Source organism: Anser brachyrhynchus (assembly GCF_964034855.1).
Source record: "Anser brachyrhynchus genome assembly, chromosome: 21".
Lineage (NCBI taxonomy): Eukaryota > Metazoa > Chordata > Aves > Anseriformes > Anatidae > Anser > Anser brachyrhynchus.
The window spans coordinates 3,932,669-3,947,288 of NC_137714.1; the positions used below are offsets into that span (position 1 = coordinate 3,932,669).

At 46.6% G+C, this 14,620-nt stretch overlaps 1 protein-coding gene and 1 long non-coding RNA gene across 3 annotated transcripts in view; one reads left to right on the forward strand and one right to left on the reverse strand.

The window, feature by feature from the left end:
* LOC308181225 overlaps positions 1–9,159 on the reverse strand; it is a 41,744-nt gene extending 32,585 nt beyond the window's left edge. For both annotated transcript variants that reach the window (XR_013941371.1, XR_013941372.1), the window contains exons 1-2: positions 8,879–9,159; positions 6,414–6,561 (exon numbers count right to left, since the gene is read on the reverse strand). This is a non-coding gene — a long non-coding RNA (uncharacterized lncRNA). The remainder of the gene's footprint in view (positions 1–6,413; positions 6,562–8,878) is intronic.
* A 2,501-nt stretch (positions 9,160–11,660) lies between these two features.
* Positions 11,661–12,854, forward strand: LOC308181222 (natriuretic peptides A-like). Its single transcript, XM_080564155.1, has 3 exons — positions 11,661–12,210; positions 12,350–12,623; positions 12,715–12,854. The coding sequence occupies exons 1-3, from the start codon at positions 12,100–12,102 to the stop codon at positions 12,738–12,740; spliced, it is 411 nt and encodes a 136-aa protein (XP_080420281.1). The 5' UTR covers positions 11,661–12,099; the 3' UTR covers positions 12,741–12,854.
* Positions 12,855–14,620: the final 1,766 nt, after the last annotated feature.

Sequence of the window (14,620 nt, forward strand, 5' to 3'; positions counted from 1 at the left end):
CCACTCCTGCTGTGGCAGAGATCAGAACTGGGCCCACCTCCTCTCCCGGCAAGCAGCAGTGAGCCACAGAGCACACAGACAGCCATTTGACTAACACTGAGTACAGTCTCCAGCTATATCATCCCCTCCCCTCCCTTGCTGCTCTTTCCCTGCTAGGCTTCATTAGCATCAGCTGAATGTGATAAATGCGCCTGACAAACCTAATATTAAAATTTTGCCATCAAAACCCAACACTGCAGAACCACCTATGACCTGCTGCGAAATGCCAGACTGCTGCCTTCCTTATCCTCAAGTAGCCCAGGCCCCTTCTCATCCCAAAGGGTTACAGAGGAAAATATCCCTGCCTCACCTCGTCAAAGAGATCAGTGAGCATTGATGAGAGCAGGTCAGATCAGGCAAAGGCAAAATGCATTCCTGGGACCCCAGAGAAGAGCTGTGATAGCACTGAATCCCTCCTACTGGCTTTTTCAGTCCCTCAGAAAGTGCTGTTGGACAGAAAGGTAGTATGTTAACGCAGAGATGTTCATCAACATCAATATTTATATACTGTCATTTTTATTCCCTGTGATGAATTAATATTCTGCCCCTTCTTACTCTTCTGTGGTGAAGCAACAGGTAGTCACTTTAGAGAAAAGTTGCCGTACCTGAGTGAAACTGGAGGCAGCACAGCCCAGCTTTCTGTCCAGGTGTCCTCTCGGACAGATGCAGAGGCAGAAACTTAATTCCCTCTCTATTTTCCAGCCTTGTCATGCACAAGTCTGCTCTGCCTATTTGCTAACATAACGCCCTTGCTGTAGCATTGGTGAGCTCAGGACCTGCGACAACTTGCAGAGTAGGCTGAGGAGTTCTGTCTGCCTGAGGCCCCTGCGCTGACATCCCTCACGTGAGGGTTCCTGAGGAGAGCCTTCACGGCTGCGACAGCAGCATTGGCTGGATCAGAAAAGGAACAGGGCAAACTGAGGTAAAAGGATGGATTGAAGCCAGAGTCCAACTAGTCCAGGCTTTAACTCAGCCGAGGTGCCCCACCAGGGCGTTAGTGGGGAGAGGAAAAGCATGCAGTGGGCTGCTGTGGGATGACCTGCCCACCAGGGAAGTTTGGGTTTGGTTTAATCCCCACAGACAGGCTATCACAGATGCTGGGAGATCAGAGTTCTTTCTACTACACAGTCCTAGCCATCCTTGAGATAAGGGACCGAATTCTGCTCTGGATTATGCTGATACAGATCCAGGGGACATGTTCAGCTTTGCACTAGGTAAGTGAGCTCAGTAGTTTCTGTGCCTGCTGTCTTTTCTGTGGGGAGAGCTACTGCTGCGGATCCCCCCGCACCCCCTCCTGCGGCAGGGCCTTGCTGTAAACACAAAACCTAAGCTGAAGGCAATAAAGTGCCAGAAGAGCAAGCAGAGCACCTGCGGCTGGATAATTACCACCCAAGCTCAGCCACTAAAAGACTCAGGACAGGGCAAGGGAGGGGAATGACCAGGGAAATGCTTGGATACCACAGCTAAATGTTAATGTCTTATAATGAGGGGCCCCTGGTGCCAGTTTCCATGAAGAATTTGGCGATCCCCTTTTGACGAAAGTACTACAAACACGTCACTGCCCTTTCAGCCAGCTGCAGCAAGCCAGGAAATGTTGGCCTGAGCAATTGGGAAGGATGGGGAGACTGAAAGGAGTCACTGATCTAGGAAAGAGGATAATGAGTTACGTGGCAGTGCTCTAATGACAATATCTAAGCATGCCACATGCTATCAACTTTAGAGCCTGGCTTTCTCACAGCAGCCTGCAGAGATGGGGCAGAAACATCCCCAACAGGAACAGTGTGCCCTAACCCTGTGCTTTTTAATAAGATCTCTGCTGGTGCAGCAGAAGCATCTCAGTAAACTAGGAAAAAAAACTCCCTGTTGGAGATGAGTAACACACGCCAACCTGCCTTCTTGATACCTCCTTCTACCCTATATGGAGGACTTGTCAAGCAAATGAACACTCAATTACTTCAGAAATGGCCACAAAGCTATTACTTCCTTCCCCCCCTAAATATTTTCTGCTGCTCTCAGGAGTTTCTCCTTTCTTATAGAATTAAGTTTATTTTTGAAGGCTCTTTTAATTCCCCCATCCCAATGGTAATTATTGAAATTGCTGCTAACATTCAGACACTGACTTCTGATGCTAATCAGAATCCTGAAGAGATCCAGACAGTAAAGCAGAGATTTTTGCTGAATGGCTGTCTATTTCTAACTGCTTCTGCCCACAGCAATAAGTCTGATTTGAAGGCAGCTGCAGACGAGATGGAGTAAAGCTATCCTCCTTCTCTAGGTAATGCAGCACTGTGAAATGCAGTCACACTGAGTAGCATTGATTTGAGAGATGGAACATCCTTTTGTTCTGTTTATGGACCAGCATCAGGATGAGAGGCAATGACAAGTTGGACAAGGAAAATTCCAACTAGATATTGGTAAATAATTTTTTTCACAAGGCCAGACAAATGCTGAAACAGGGCCTAAAGATGTTGTAGAATCTCTTTTCTTGAAGGTTTTCAAAACTCATCTTGACAAGGCACTGAGCAATTTGATCCAAGTTGGCTCTGCTTTTAGCACAGGGATGGAGCAACGACCTCCAGAAATCCTTTCCAACCTTAATTATTCTATTATTTTTTACCATCATGGTCATGGATAAGGACACCACTGTGCTAGTGTACCTAGCAAGTGCTAGCTTCCAACAGTTACCAGAGACCATTCAGAAGCCTCATAAAACAGTTACAAGTCCTGAGCTCAAACAGGAAAAAAAGTTCGAAGAAGTTGACCAAGGAGATTAATTATCCACATATATGGAGACTTGTAACAAGCCATCAAATGAACAAAACAACCCTATGATTTTTCAGAGAAGAGATGAGCCTGAAACTGCTCTGACGTTCTCCTAATACCCTGTTACACTGCAAAGTACATACCTCAGTCCTGTGAAATGAGAAGTTACTTTCTCCAGGAGGAATGCTCATGTGCCACTGATGAAGTTGTGCTATGATTTCATTTTCTAATAAGATTCAGATCAAATGTGGTTTTAATCAACAACAACAAAATCCCAGCAGTGTAATAACATCAGGCCTCCTTTTCTGTGATAGAGGAATGTTTATAAGCTGTCTCCTTAGAATACCCACTTCCAGAGACATGTAACTATTACATCTTAAAGTAATCTGCAGATGAAAAAAGGCTGAAAATGTTAAACCTGCTGGCACATCACAGAATTATTTTTTCCAAGCTTTCAGTACCAACAAGAATCTTAATCTCAAAGTTAACCTCAAAGACATAATGAAAAGTGCCAGATGGTCCTTCATTTCCATTTCCTCCATACAGATCCAGACTAATGGCCTTTAACTTTCTGCACCACATGTGTGGAAAAATGCAGTAAAAGATCAAGATGTATTGCTGTGTACTCATGAACATTCTCATTTTTCTGTGGGGGCCAAATTTCTAGCACCCAGAAAACACATAACAAATGTCATTGCTGCTCTTCCCCATTGCCCAAGGAGTAGTCATTTCTTGATTTGGAACCTAGTAAAAAGCTCATCAGAAGAGATGAGGGGTTTGGAGGATCAATTATCTACATATATCTTCATCAGGGCACCCACACATCTACTAGGTTCGTTTACACTAGCGAGAGGTCTGGCCAACAGCAACGATTTAAATACCCTTGAGGCCCTGGCTAAGAACTGATTCAGTTTCTTCTGCTCCCCCTAACACTTCACAAAATCCATTTACTTGAAGCTGGTGCATCAATTCACTTCACACACACACACACAAAGTAAAACAAGAATAAAAATGAGAGAATACACTAAACACAGCTTTTTAATGTAACTGTACACGTGTAAGAAAGATGTTCGGGCTGTGCTTCCTGTCAGACTAATTTCAGATTTATTATGAATTGCCTAAGATAAAGAAAACACATAGAGGAAATATTTTAAGCTGTATCCAGGGGAGAAGACTGCTTTCCACCTCACCTTAAACCATGGAGGATCTTTCTATGCATGTCAGCCTGGTTTCAGCCATGCTCCCTGTCACTCAGGCCAGTAAGATTTTACACTGTAACACCACTTGTCATGTTTTTAGGACTTGGATTTCCCTTCTCGAAATTACACTCTTTTGTCTCATAAGCTACTAATGCCATATTATCATATCAGGTAATAATACTTAGTTCTTAAATAGCATATGTTGAGACCCCTGTCCCTCTGATTTCATACTTCACAGTGACAAAGGAATCAGGTGAATAAGTAGCAAATACAATTCCTTTCTGAGTCAGTACTTCTCTTACAATTATATTTTTTTCTGGAGACAAAGGAAAGGTTTAGTGATCAACACAAGGAACACTGAGCTAAGCAAACTGACATACATAAGTGGCACAAAGATCATAGGCTGCAGAGAACTTCAGCTTCACAGCAAGAGAATGATGCTGCATTGCCTAAGTGTAAAATGCTCCTTTCATTCCCTGCCAGAAAAAAAAAGAACTATTTCCTCCCTCCTCCTCCTCCTCCTCTTGGGAGGATGAAAACAGATCAGAACCTCAAACCAATCCTTGCACTGGCTGGAACTCAAAAGGTAGACTTGGGAGGGGTTGGAGGAAGATATAAAGGCTGGTAGCTGGAGACACAGAGCAGCACTGAAGTGGAGTGACTCAAGGGAGGAGGAAACAGAGACAGCAAAACACAAAGATGAACTTGAAACTTCTTTTCTGCCCTGGATTCCTCCTGCTGCTTATTGTCAGTCAGAACCACGCAAGGGCCAAGACTATTTCCAGCTTACAGGTAAGTGACTGGCTGCTCAATGGAACTGAAAGAAATTGATGTTCTTAGCACTTAGACACTTCAGATTAGCTATTTTTCTTCCAACCCCAGCTAAAGCAGTAGAAGACATTCATGACAGCAGGAATCCTGAAGTTGGGCAAACAGAGTTATTAAATGGAGGGAAACTGAAGTAATCAATTACTGGATTTAAATTTCTGACCAATTAATGAAATTGAAATTAAATTTTATTTTTTTCCTGTGGGGTCAGTTTGGGGATTGCAAATTTAGGGTCATTCTGTGACTGAGTGAAGTAAACTTCTCAAGTGAAAGAAATTTGCCTTGAAGGACTCCTAACTATAGCTCTAGAGCAGAGAACTGCACTGTTTTCTCTCAAAGCCCTAGTTAAAGCTGAAAATGGAATTGATGGATTGGGCCTGTGTGACTAAGAGGAGGACTGCCTCCTTGGCTCTGCAGTGCAGCAATGCAGTCCCAGAGGAAGAGCATTAGGAAGAAAGTGTGTGCGCGCACAGGGGTGTATTTGTGTGTGTAGGAATTCTAAGTCATTAAAAAAAAGATTTCAGCTACCTGACTAGTGATCTGGTGTTCCCAAATATGAAGTAACCTCCCAGCCTGTAAAAAAAAAAACCACAGAATCCTTCTAGCACCAGTTTCAGCATGTCTTCTGTCTACTCATATCATTCCAAGGTATCCAAACCATTTTTTCTTGTTATATATTCACTCTTGATCAAGCCTCTTTCATTGCCTTTCACAATTTATGCCACACCCCAGACTCCCAGCTCCAGGAAAGACTTAACCAGCAGTTTGACAGCTTAGAACTAATAGAGTACAGTAACAGTGTATAGAGAGCCTTACAGCATTTTGTGAGAGTATGGTGTTAGCTCAGAGAAGCTTACTGGGTCAAAAGCAGCTAAAGATGACCAGCCCTGGCTTCAGAAATCACTTCAGTACTTTCATCTTTTGATACAAGACCAAAAAAAGTTTCTCCAAACTTATCACCAAGCATGGCCTAGACAAAAATAATGAGAAAGATCTCAAAACCCCTTTATTTTCATCTCTCGTCCCTATACCTTTCTTTTTTTTTTTTCCCTCCTCTCAGAGTCTGTCCAAATTGATAGATGAAGAGTTGGAGCATCCACTGCTTTCAGAAGAGAGGGACCATGAGCAAGATGACAGGATCCCAACAGATGCCTTTGATCAGCGAGATGCAGAGTTCCAGTGGACCCGAAACACCAGGGACCAGCCCGGGGGCACATCCATTGGGGACAGTGCTGTCCGGAGGTTCCTTGGTGAGCTCCTAGGTTTACCCCAGCCATATCAAGACAGAAGCAAAAAGGGCCTATCCAGGAGCTGTTTTGGTGTCAAGCTGGACAGAATTGGGTCACTGAGTGGACTGGGATGCTAACTGCTTACTATGGTAAGAGAAAGCCAGAGGCTGATGGCTTGCATATTTGATTATAACTTGTATAAATATGTAGAAGACCTGATTTAATTCAGGAAAGGGTGCCTTAGAGTAACTTTTGCCCTCCTATTGCAAACACAGTTTACCAATTTCACCCTCTTCAGAATTCATTATCATCAGATGCACACTTAGAACCTGCAAAAGCCATGTCTCTGCTTTACCTGCTTTTCACTCCTTTCTCCAAGTCAGATGTATGCATTTCATCTCGCCACAGAAACCAGATCAGAGAGGTTTTCACCAGCTCCTTAGGGATCTTTGTGTCAATCCAAGGAAACTCCTCTGAACAGAACATTGGAGATGAACCTGTCCCTAGAACAGTAAGAAATCAGTTAATTTCCACGTGTGAAATCCCAACCACTTCCCTTTCTTTTACTTATTCCTCTTTCTTGACAGGACTGTCTTTGAAGGTTCAAAGGACGTGTTGGCACTGAGTGATATATTCAGCCCTTATTCGCATGGGCTCCACCAATCCACATCATCCATCTACAGATGATATACTGAACAAGTTGCACCCCACCTCTCCCTTGGGTTTCTTAGGGGAGAGAGAATAGAATACCCTATTGCTGTATCACTTATTTGTACCAAAGTAATGATTTGTGAACATCCATCTGAAATTTAAGTACCAAAACATTTGTTTTGCTTATGTATTAAATGTATAAATGAACAAATTCCATTATGTCATGGATAATAAACTCTTTCCCATAACTGGGTGGATTTGCTTCATTTTTTTGCTGTGATTCCCTTTCACATACCATTTTTGAAAGTGAAGCAGTGTTGCTGCTTGCAATTAAACACAACGCACTAGAAGTCAAACATTTTGAAAGCTGCTTTCTGGTAAAAACGTATTTTTAACAGCTCTTAAAACAAAAAGCAAAGAAACAACAACAACAAAACACAGCCAAACAAGCCCTTTATACTCAGGTTAAGATACAACTATCTAAACATATGTATAGCATTCTTCACAAGAGAATAATCAGAATCCAGGACACAAAGCACCAAGTCTTTGACCAAATGAACTAAATTTGAACTAAAAGGGTAGCTGTATTAGCAGACATCATTATAAAGATGTTACTCTGCATTTGGATCTGTGATTGACAGAGGAATGAGACATTTTTATGAAAACAAATGTGTTTCTTACTAGTATATCTCATCTTGTCCCTAAAAAATGCTAACCTTCTTAGACAAAAGTTCAAGGGTACCCTACTCTTCCATAGGCAAATCTAGATATTACTTTTCTGTTAGAAAAATGACTTGCAAAGTCAAGATTATATAAAAAACACATCTGATCTGCTCTTTTTTTTTTTTAGGCAAGCCAAGTATTCACTGAATCGAACTATGAATAAATTGGAGAACAGATACATGGCAAACATCCTGAGCAAAAGGAATTCTGTATGAAAGCTGGTTTGCCAAGATCATGACTGTGCTATCCTGATGTTGATGAGAGCTTGAACCCTGCAAGCAGCTCCACGGAAATCTGTAAGGCTGCTCACGTGAACGTCTACACCAAGAATCACAAATGAAGGCACAACTGTATACTTCCAGACAGATGGGCTACACAGTTGTACTCCTCCCATTTTCTTGTCCACAAGACAGATGCTTCTGGAAGAAAATATTGTGGTAGTAAGCCTAGTCCTAATAGGACCCCTGGATAAAGACACAGGGCACAAGCATATACATAAAGCATGCATATCAACAATCCCCTAGCTGTATGTGTTATGATTTTTTGGCAGTTCAGCTCTCATTAAGAAAACCTGCTTGCACAGAACATCCAGAACTCTACTTTCTGGGCCTGTCTCAATCATTAGGACTCTAGGCTTCGGTTCTGCTCCTTCCAATCACAATTCCCATGGAATGAAGGCTATCCAGGACCCGCTGGAGTACTATTCAGAGCCAAACTAGGAAAGTTTGATTCTTTGCTCGTGTTTCAATATACAGCTTTCACTTCTAGCCACAGACTTCTTCTATTAAGGACATCAATAGTACAAGCCCATAAGTACATTTCAACGCTTAAGAGCTGACTACCAGAGACAAGAAAGCACAGAATCATTTGTTAATGGAGGGTCTCCCCTTGCCCAAGCTACCAACAGCTCTTTATATTTTCTTGCAATCTTTTCTCCTTTCAATCTCTTGCATATATAGAAACTAGCATTAATTCTACCTGTCTATGGCTATTTCAGCCTTCAGAATCTTTATCTCCTCAGACCAGTGGTAACAAGGCTATCAACAAAGTGACAGAGCCACAAGTCCTAAGCAGAAAATCCAACAACATATCCTGAAGCCTCTCTAGTTATCAGTCTTTATGAGGTCTTCTGCTATTTGCTACTTACTGTGTTTAAGCTAACTTTGATAACAAATCAGCAACAACAGTGAAAACACCCTAAACAGTTCCTTGCAGGTAAGGAATAGCCTCATCACCTACATAGGCACCTCTGAGCACAAGCTCTCAAACAGTGGAATAGGCCACGTAATTCACTTGTTGTACTCTGTGCTGCCTTTCTTAAACAAAACAAGAAGAACATGAAGCACTTTATTAATCAGATGAAGAATTAAAGTGGGGGAATGGAAGATAAAACAATGACTCAATTTATCAGCATAATTCACATTTCAATAGACAGGCTACATGTACCTTGATGCTAATGATGCAGCATGATCAACGTGAACAGCTTTTCTCAATGGAAGCCCCATAGACTGCACAGCAACTCATGGGCAAATCCTCCTGGAGGTCTAGAGCCTTGCTGGACCATAGAGATAAAACTCCCCCTTTCTGTAGCTTCCATCATACAAAAACCTCTATCCCTCACAAATATGAGCAGAGAAATTTGATTTAACAGACCTTCACACGGTCAGAAAAAGAATCTCATTTATTTTCCCCTAATACACAGGAATTTACAATAACAAGAAATAGATGCTTACTTGTAGGAAACCTGACAGGAAGCACCTAGATTTCTTAAATAGATTCCCTCTTTGGGTGTGCTAGCCCTAAGGCTGGCCCAGGTGCAACCTATATGGTAGAAAGGTCAATCCACACAGCCCACTGACATTAGAGCATCAAACAATGAAGAGCTAGTATGTTGTGACAGCTGGTGACAACGGGAAGGTTACTGCCTTCTTCCTAACGATGCTGGGTCTGAGATCTCCCCCTCAGTAACCCTAGGAGCAGGTGTATTCTCATAAACACGAAAGCTTCTTGATGTTGGAGTTTCAACACTGAATACACTAAAAACCTAATAAAGGGTGAGTGCTGCTGGGTCTGTTTCCTGAACATCCTCATCCTGTTTCTAAACTCAGCTATGCTGCACTGCAAATATTTGCAAATAAAATAACAGAGATCAGAAGATGTTGAAGACTGAGCTGCCCACTTGTGAACAGAGTCCTACAGAAGATGAGACTGATAAGACCTCCAATCCCACAGAGGCTGAACTTGTAATGTGCCATTCTCTCACCTGGCATTTTCTGTGAATATTTTAAAAAGCCACTTTTCAGAAACTAAGAACAATTTATTTCACATAAAAGGCTCCGTAATTAGATCCCTAGGACCAAAGCCAGGTGTGTTTGTACTTTAGGTAATTTGCTGAGTTCTATTAGCATTTAAATAATCAAGGCTAAGCTTTGATGTTAGTATGCCAGTCAGACAGGGGAAGCTCACCTCTAGCTGTGTGATTTCCATCTCCGCTAAGCAGAAATTTACCAGCTGGAGTTACAGAAGTAGCCGAGAAGAAAAGCCTACAGTAAAGTGACTGCCACACAGAAAAAAGCATACAGATATCTTTTCCAAAAGTGTCTCCTTTTGGGTACCTATTTATAAATGATGTTAGGCAGCGACAAAGATTTGGTCTAGTTTATCTGAATTGTCTGGCTGAATTGTCTTGGTCACGTACACTCTCACTGCTTTACCCCTTCCTACTCCTGCCTGTCCTACATGCAAAATCGAGGATGTTCCACACCCTCACCTTACCTATCTGCTCTCATTCTGTATCAACGTAACAGCTCTTTCCTTCATTTGTGCGCCATACTTTCAAAATAAGTGCCTCTTTTCTCTCTGCCATTCTTCTTTGAATTCTTCTTCACTGTGAAGCCTTAAAAAAAAATAATTTGCCAGCTGTTAAGACCGTAACAGAGATCACAGTCCCATACCATCTGACATTGCTGGTTTGCTTCCAATCTAAGATGAATTATGTCAGCTGTAAGCAAGTTAGTGGAACAGAAAGACACACACATACACAAAAAGGGGGGATGTAGAAACATAATATATGTTGCTGATTGTGCAACACATGGCAGTAAAAGTCCACAAAAGGTTGGTTCAAAACTCTCTAAAGTCAGAGGCAAGATTTTCTTTGGCTTTGCTGAGCTTAAAGACAGACTCAGAGCTAAAGGCCCAAGCGGAAATCACTGGATATCTAGTGAAACCAGGGAGATTTATGAGTGTCTGTCTAAGCCAACAAGGGGTGCAGAAAGCATAGACTTACTGTAATTGCTCGAATGTCACCCAGGCAGTGATTGAAAGGACCCTGTCTGCTGCTCCACTCACTGAATTCTGTAAGGATCTAACAGGGTCATCTTGATTTGCACCCCAGGACCAGTAGAAATTGCACTCATTTATATTTGAAATTTGCCACTCACACAGGAGAGATGCTGAAAGTTAATAAGAAAGTGCTGCAAAGCTCTGAGGCAAAATAAGAGAAAGTTTCGTACAAAGTGGCCGCCTGTTACAGTTGCCAAATTGGTAATTGCAACGCTTTTGTCTGGGGAGCTTAAAGCCAAAGTTCTACAAAATCTTTCTTTGGGCAAAGTCACCGATCTTTCTGGAAGGAACACTTTTTCCATAGGAATTTCTCACTCCAACCCCATCTGTGAGGGTCAGAATGCACCATCATTTATGGGTAAAACGGTGGAGTATGGGGAGAGGGTGGTTGACTGATTCACTGCTATAGCCAAGGCACGACTGGAGAGCTAGTAACTTGTCCAGCAAAGTGGTCGGCTGTAGCATTGCTCAAGGCAGACTTAGGCCACTAGAAGTTTAGTAACTCTTAGCTATAGAGGGGTGGGTTTGTGGGGAATGCCAGAGGAAGGCAACAAGCATCATCACATGAACTTGGAAGGAAGGAAAATTTAAGAGCAAGCCTCAGACCTTGGTCTATTCACAGAGCACAAAAATATCTATACAGAGAAGGAAAAACTGTTGGGAGCTGCTACAGACTGCTCCCCCCCTCTTCTTTCTCCCATGAAGGAGAAACGATGCATCCCTCACCCCTTGGAGGGGAAAGCAACACCCTGCTTGGGCCAGCTCACGGATCCTGTGTGCCTGCAGATGTCAGGCAGAGCAAACTGGCAGAAAGCACAAGGTGTTTCCCCTGCATCACCTCCTACCTACCTACCAGTGATGGAGAGTGGAGGGGGGGGGGGAAATCATCGGGAAAATGAGTGCTGCCAGGAGGGGAGGAGATGACTCGGGGCTGTTCTCTCCCTCTGGAGGAGGTGCTGCACTCAGGGAACCCCCCTCTCCTGGAGGGTCACCTGCGGGGCCAGTTGTAACCAGTTCCCTTATCGGAGCCGGGGGACAGGGCTCCGGCTCCTGCGGGGATCTGGCAGGAGGCAGCTGAGCTCCCTCCGGGCAGAGAGTGGGGATATAAGGGGAGGCATCCGTAGGCAAAGCAAAAACACGGGGCGAGCTGGGGTAGGGTAGGGTGGGATAGGGTAAGGATAAGGATAAGGATAAGGATAAGGATAAGGATAAGGATAAGGATAGGATAGGATAGGATAGGATAGGATAGGATAGGATAGGATAGGATAGGATAGGATAGGATAGGATAGGATAGGATAGGATAGGATAGGATAGGATAGGATAGGATGCAGCTGCCGGCTGTGTGCTGCAGGGCCTGGCTGCTGCTGCTCGTCCTGCCCTGGGCCGGGGCTCAGGCAGCCGGCGGCGAGCACGGCGCGGAGCTGCGCTCCCTGCAGGTACCGGGGCCGGGGCCGGGGCGGGCCGGGGCTCCCGGGGCGGGCCACCCGCTCCCGTCCCACCGGGGACCGGGGGAGCAGGAGCGGGGCTCCCCGTCCCCCTGCCACGGCTCCTTCCTTCCCTCTCCTTCCCCCCCAGGACCTCCTGGAGGCGCTGGGGCAGCTGCGGGAGGAGGAAGGGGGGCCGGCTCCGGAGGACGAGCCGGAGGCTGGAGCTGAGGACGGCGGCCCCGAGTGGGACCTGCCGGGGACCCCCCTCCCGGCCCCCAGCCCAACCGAGCCGGCGGAGGGGCAGAGCCGGTGGAGGAGCCTCCTCTCCTCCTCCCGACGGAGGCACTTCTCCGGCTGCTTTGGGACGAGGATGGAGAGGATCGGCGCGCAGACGGGGCTGGGATGCAACCACTACAGAGCCCGTAGGTCCCGGCTCGGCCCCGCCTGCCACAGCCGAGGGGTCTGGGGCAGGCGCCGGGGCAGCCCCGCAGCTCTCCTCCCCTTTTCTTCCAGGTTTCTGGAGGAGAGGGAGAAGCTGAAGCCGGGAGCGGCATCCTCGAGCCTCCGGGCCGGCGTCCAGCCGCGGGGCAGCCACGCTCCCCCCGGAGCCTCCGCGGGGCTGGGGTACGCAGCAATAAACCTTTTGTACAAAGCGTGGCCGTCTGTGAGTGGTTTGGGGGGTTCTGGGGTCACGGTGTAGCACACGGAAAGCCCCCGCAGAGCCCTCCTCCTCCTCTGCACGGAGGGTCCTTGACACGGGCCGGAGCATCCCGCCGGGTCCGGGGCAGCTTTAGCCCGAGGGCTGCGGCAGCAGGAGGGGTGGTGGCGGCACTGTCGGGCACTGTCGGGTCCTGTCGCAGGCAGCCCGGGCTGAGCCCTGCCGGCAGCCCCGCGAGGGCACGGGGCTCGGCGCCCCTCGGAGCGAGCTGGCGGCGGGCAGGGCTGCGCTGCGGGCCCCGGGCAGCCGGCCTTCAGCACCGGGGACAGACGCCAGAGGGCTCGGCTCGGCTCGGCTCGGCCCAGCCCGGCCTCGGCTCGGCCTCCCTGCCCTCCTCCCGGGGGATGCGCGGTCCGGCCTAACCCGTGCTAAGCGCCGTGAGCCGCGGGGCGCTGCGCAGCCCGCTCCGGCTTCCCGAGGCAAGGCTGCGGGGCACGGGCAGGCTGCGCAGACGGACAGGGAGACAGGCGGCCCCCTCCCGGGAGCAGCCACCCCGCACCCTAACCCATAGCCCCGTGGGCAAGGGGTGGCTGGGATGAAGATAAGTTTCCTCCCCAGTGGAAAAAGTGAGGCACCACTTATCTTAGTCGCAGCGTGGCCCGTCCTGGGATCACGGCGTGCGTGCAGCTCATCAGACATCATTACTTTCTGCTTTTGTTTCCCACGCTGGCCGCCTCGGCTCTTTGTTTCCTTCTTAATCTGACCTAACTGAAAGGAAAGAGAGCTTGGGTAGGGCATGGCAGAGCTTCGTCAAAGGGTTTGGTCACCGGGGGGTGAAAGGAATCCAGATCAGCCTCTAACCCAGAACAGGACTACAGAGGCTCTTTACAGTCAGCCCACCCTCCAGCAGTCTTCAGTTGCACTATGACAACAAAATGGACATCCGTGGAAGGATGTGCAGCAGGCAAAGGCATCGGTTACAACAGGTGTATTGGTGGAAGGGATCCACAAAACATCAGCCCTTAGGGCAGCCTCACAGGGCTGAAGAACAAAGGGCATTGCTTCATCCTGCTGGGGAAGGGGCAGAGTTACCCCCAGCTGAGCTCTGTCCATCCGCCATCCTCCTCCTCACAGGGATCCGGACACTGGGCTGCGGGCAGCACCCTTGGTGCTCTCCCTCTCTGCTCTCAACAGCCTGTGCTGCTTCCTAATGCAGCCTCGAGTCCCCATACCTCCTGTCCCGTACCTTGCGGGGCTGGGTGGGACAATGTGCCGATTTCCTCTTCCAAAACTGGTCACAGTACAACTTTAATAAGAACCTACTGCTCTGTTAAGACCCCCAGCAGGGTTTTTACCGATCGAATGGCCAGCAGAGCATGGGCAATGACTTGGGCTTGTCTCTCCATCGCTGGACTGTAAAGCCTGAAGTTTATGCAAGCCTTGCAAGGGTGATGATACTGAGATACCACAAGCAAACAAAGAAGTGAATTTTATAGCTGAGTTCTGACATTTTACGCTCCATTTGTTTTGGCAGAGATGTGAGATGGATAATAGAGGGCAGAATTTGGTTTTGTAAACACAAGAGCTCCTGTGAGGGTCAGCCATTTTATCTCATCTAGATACTTTCATACATCCTACAGGAATAGCACACAAACATCCCCATCTTAGAAAAATACTGTCAAGGCTGAAGTCGAGCCCCTAGATCTCATTTATCTTCTGCAGAAGATGGAAGATGGAAAGTGAACCAGCCAGTAAAAGAAA

What these genes read in the sequence shown, in the direction of transcription:
- LOC308181222 (XM_080564155.1), top strand. Translation starts at nt 12,100, where the DNA reads ATGCAGCTGCCGGCTGTGTGCTGCAGGGCCTGGCTGCTGCTGCTCGTC. An exon ending in CGGAGCTGCGCTCCCTGCAG is followed by an intron (nt 12,211 to 12,349) that starts GTACCGGGGCCG and finishes CTTCCCCCCCAG; the next exon opens with GACCTCCTGGAGGCGCTGGG. An exon ending in ATGCAACCACTACAGAGCCC is followed by an intron (nt 12,624 to 12,714) that starts GTAGGTCCCGGC and finishes CTTTTCTTCCAG; the next exon opens with GTTTCTGGAGGAGAGGGAGA.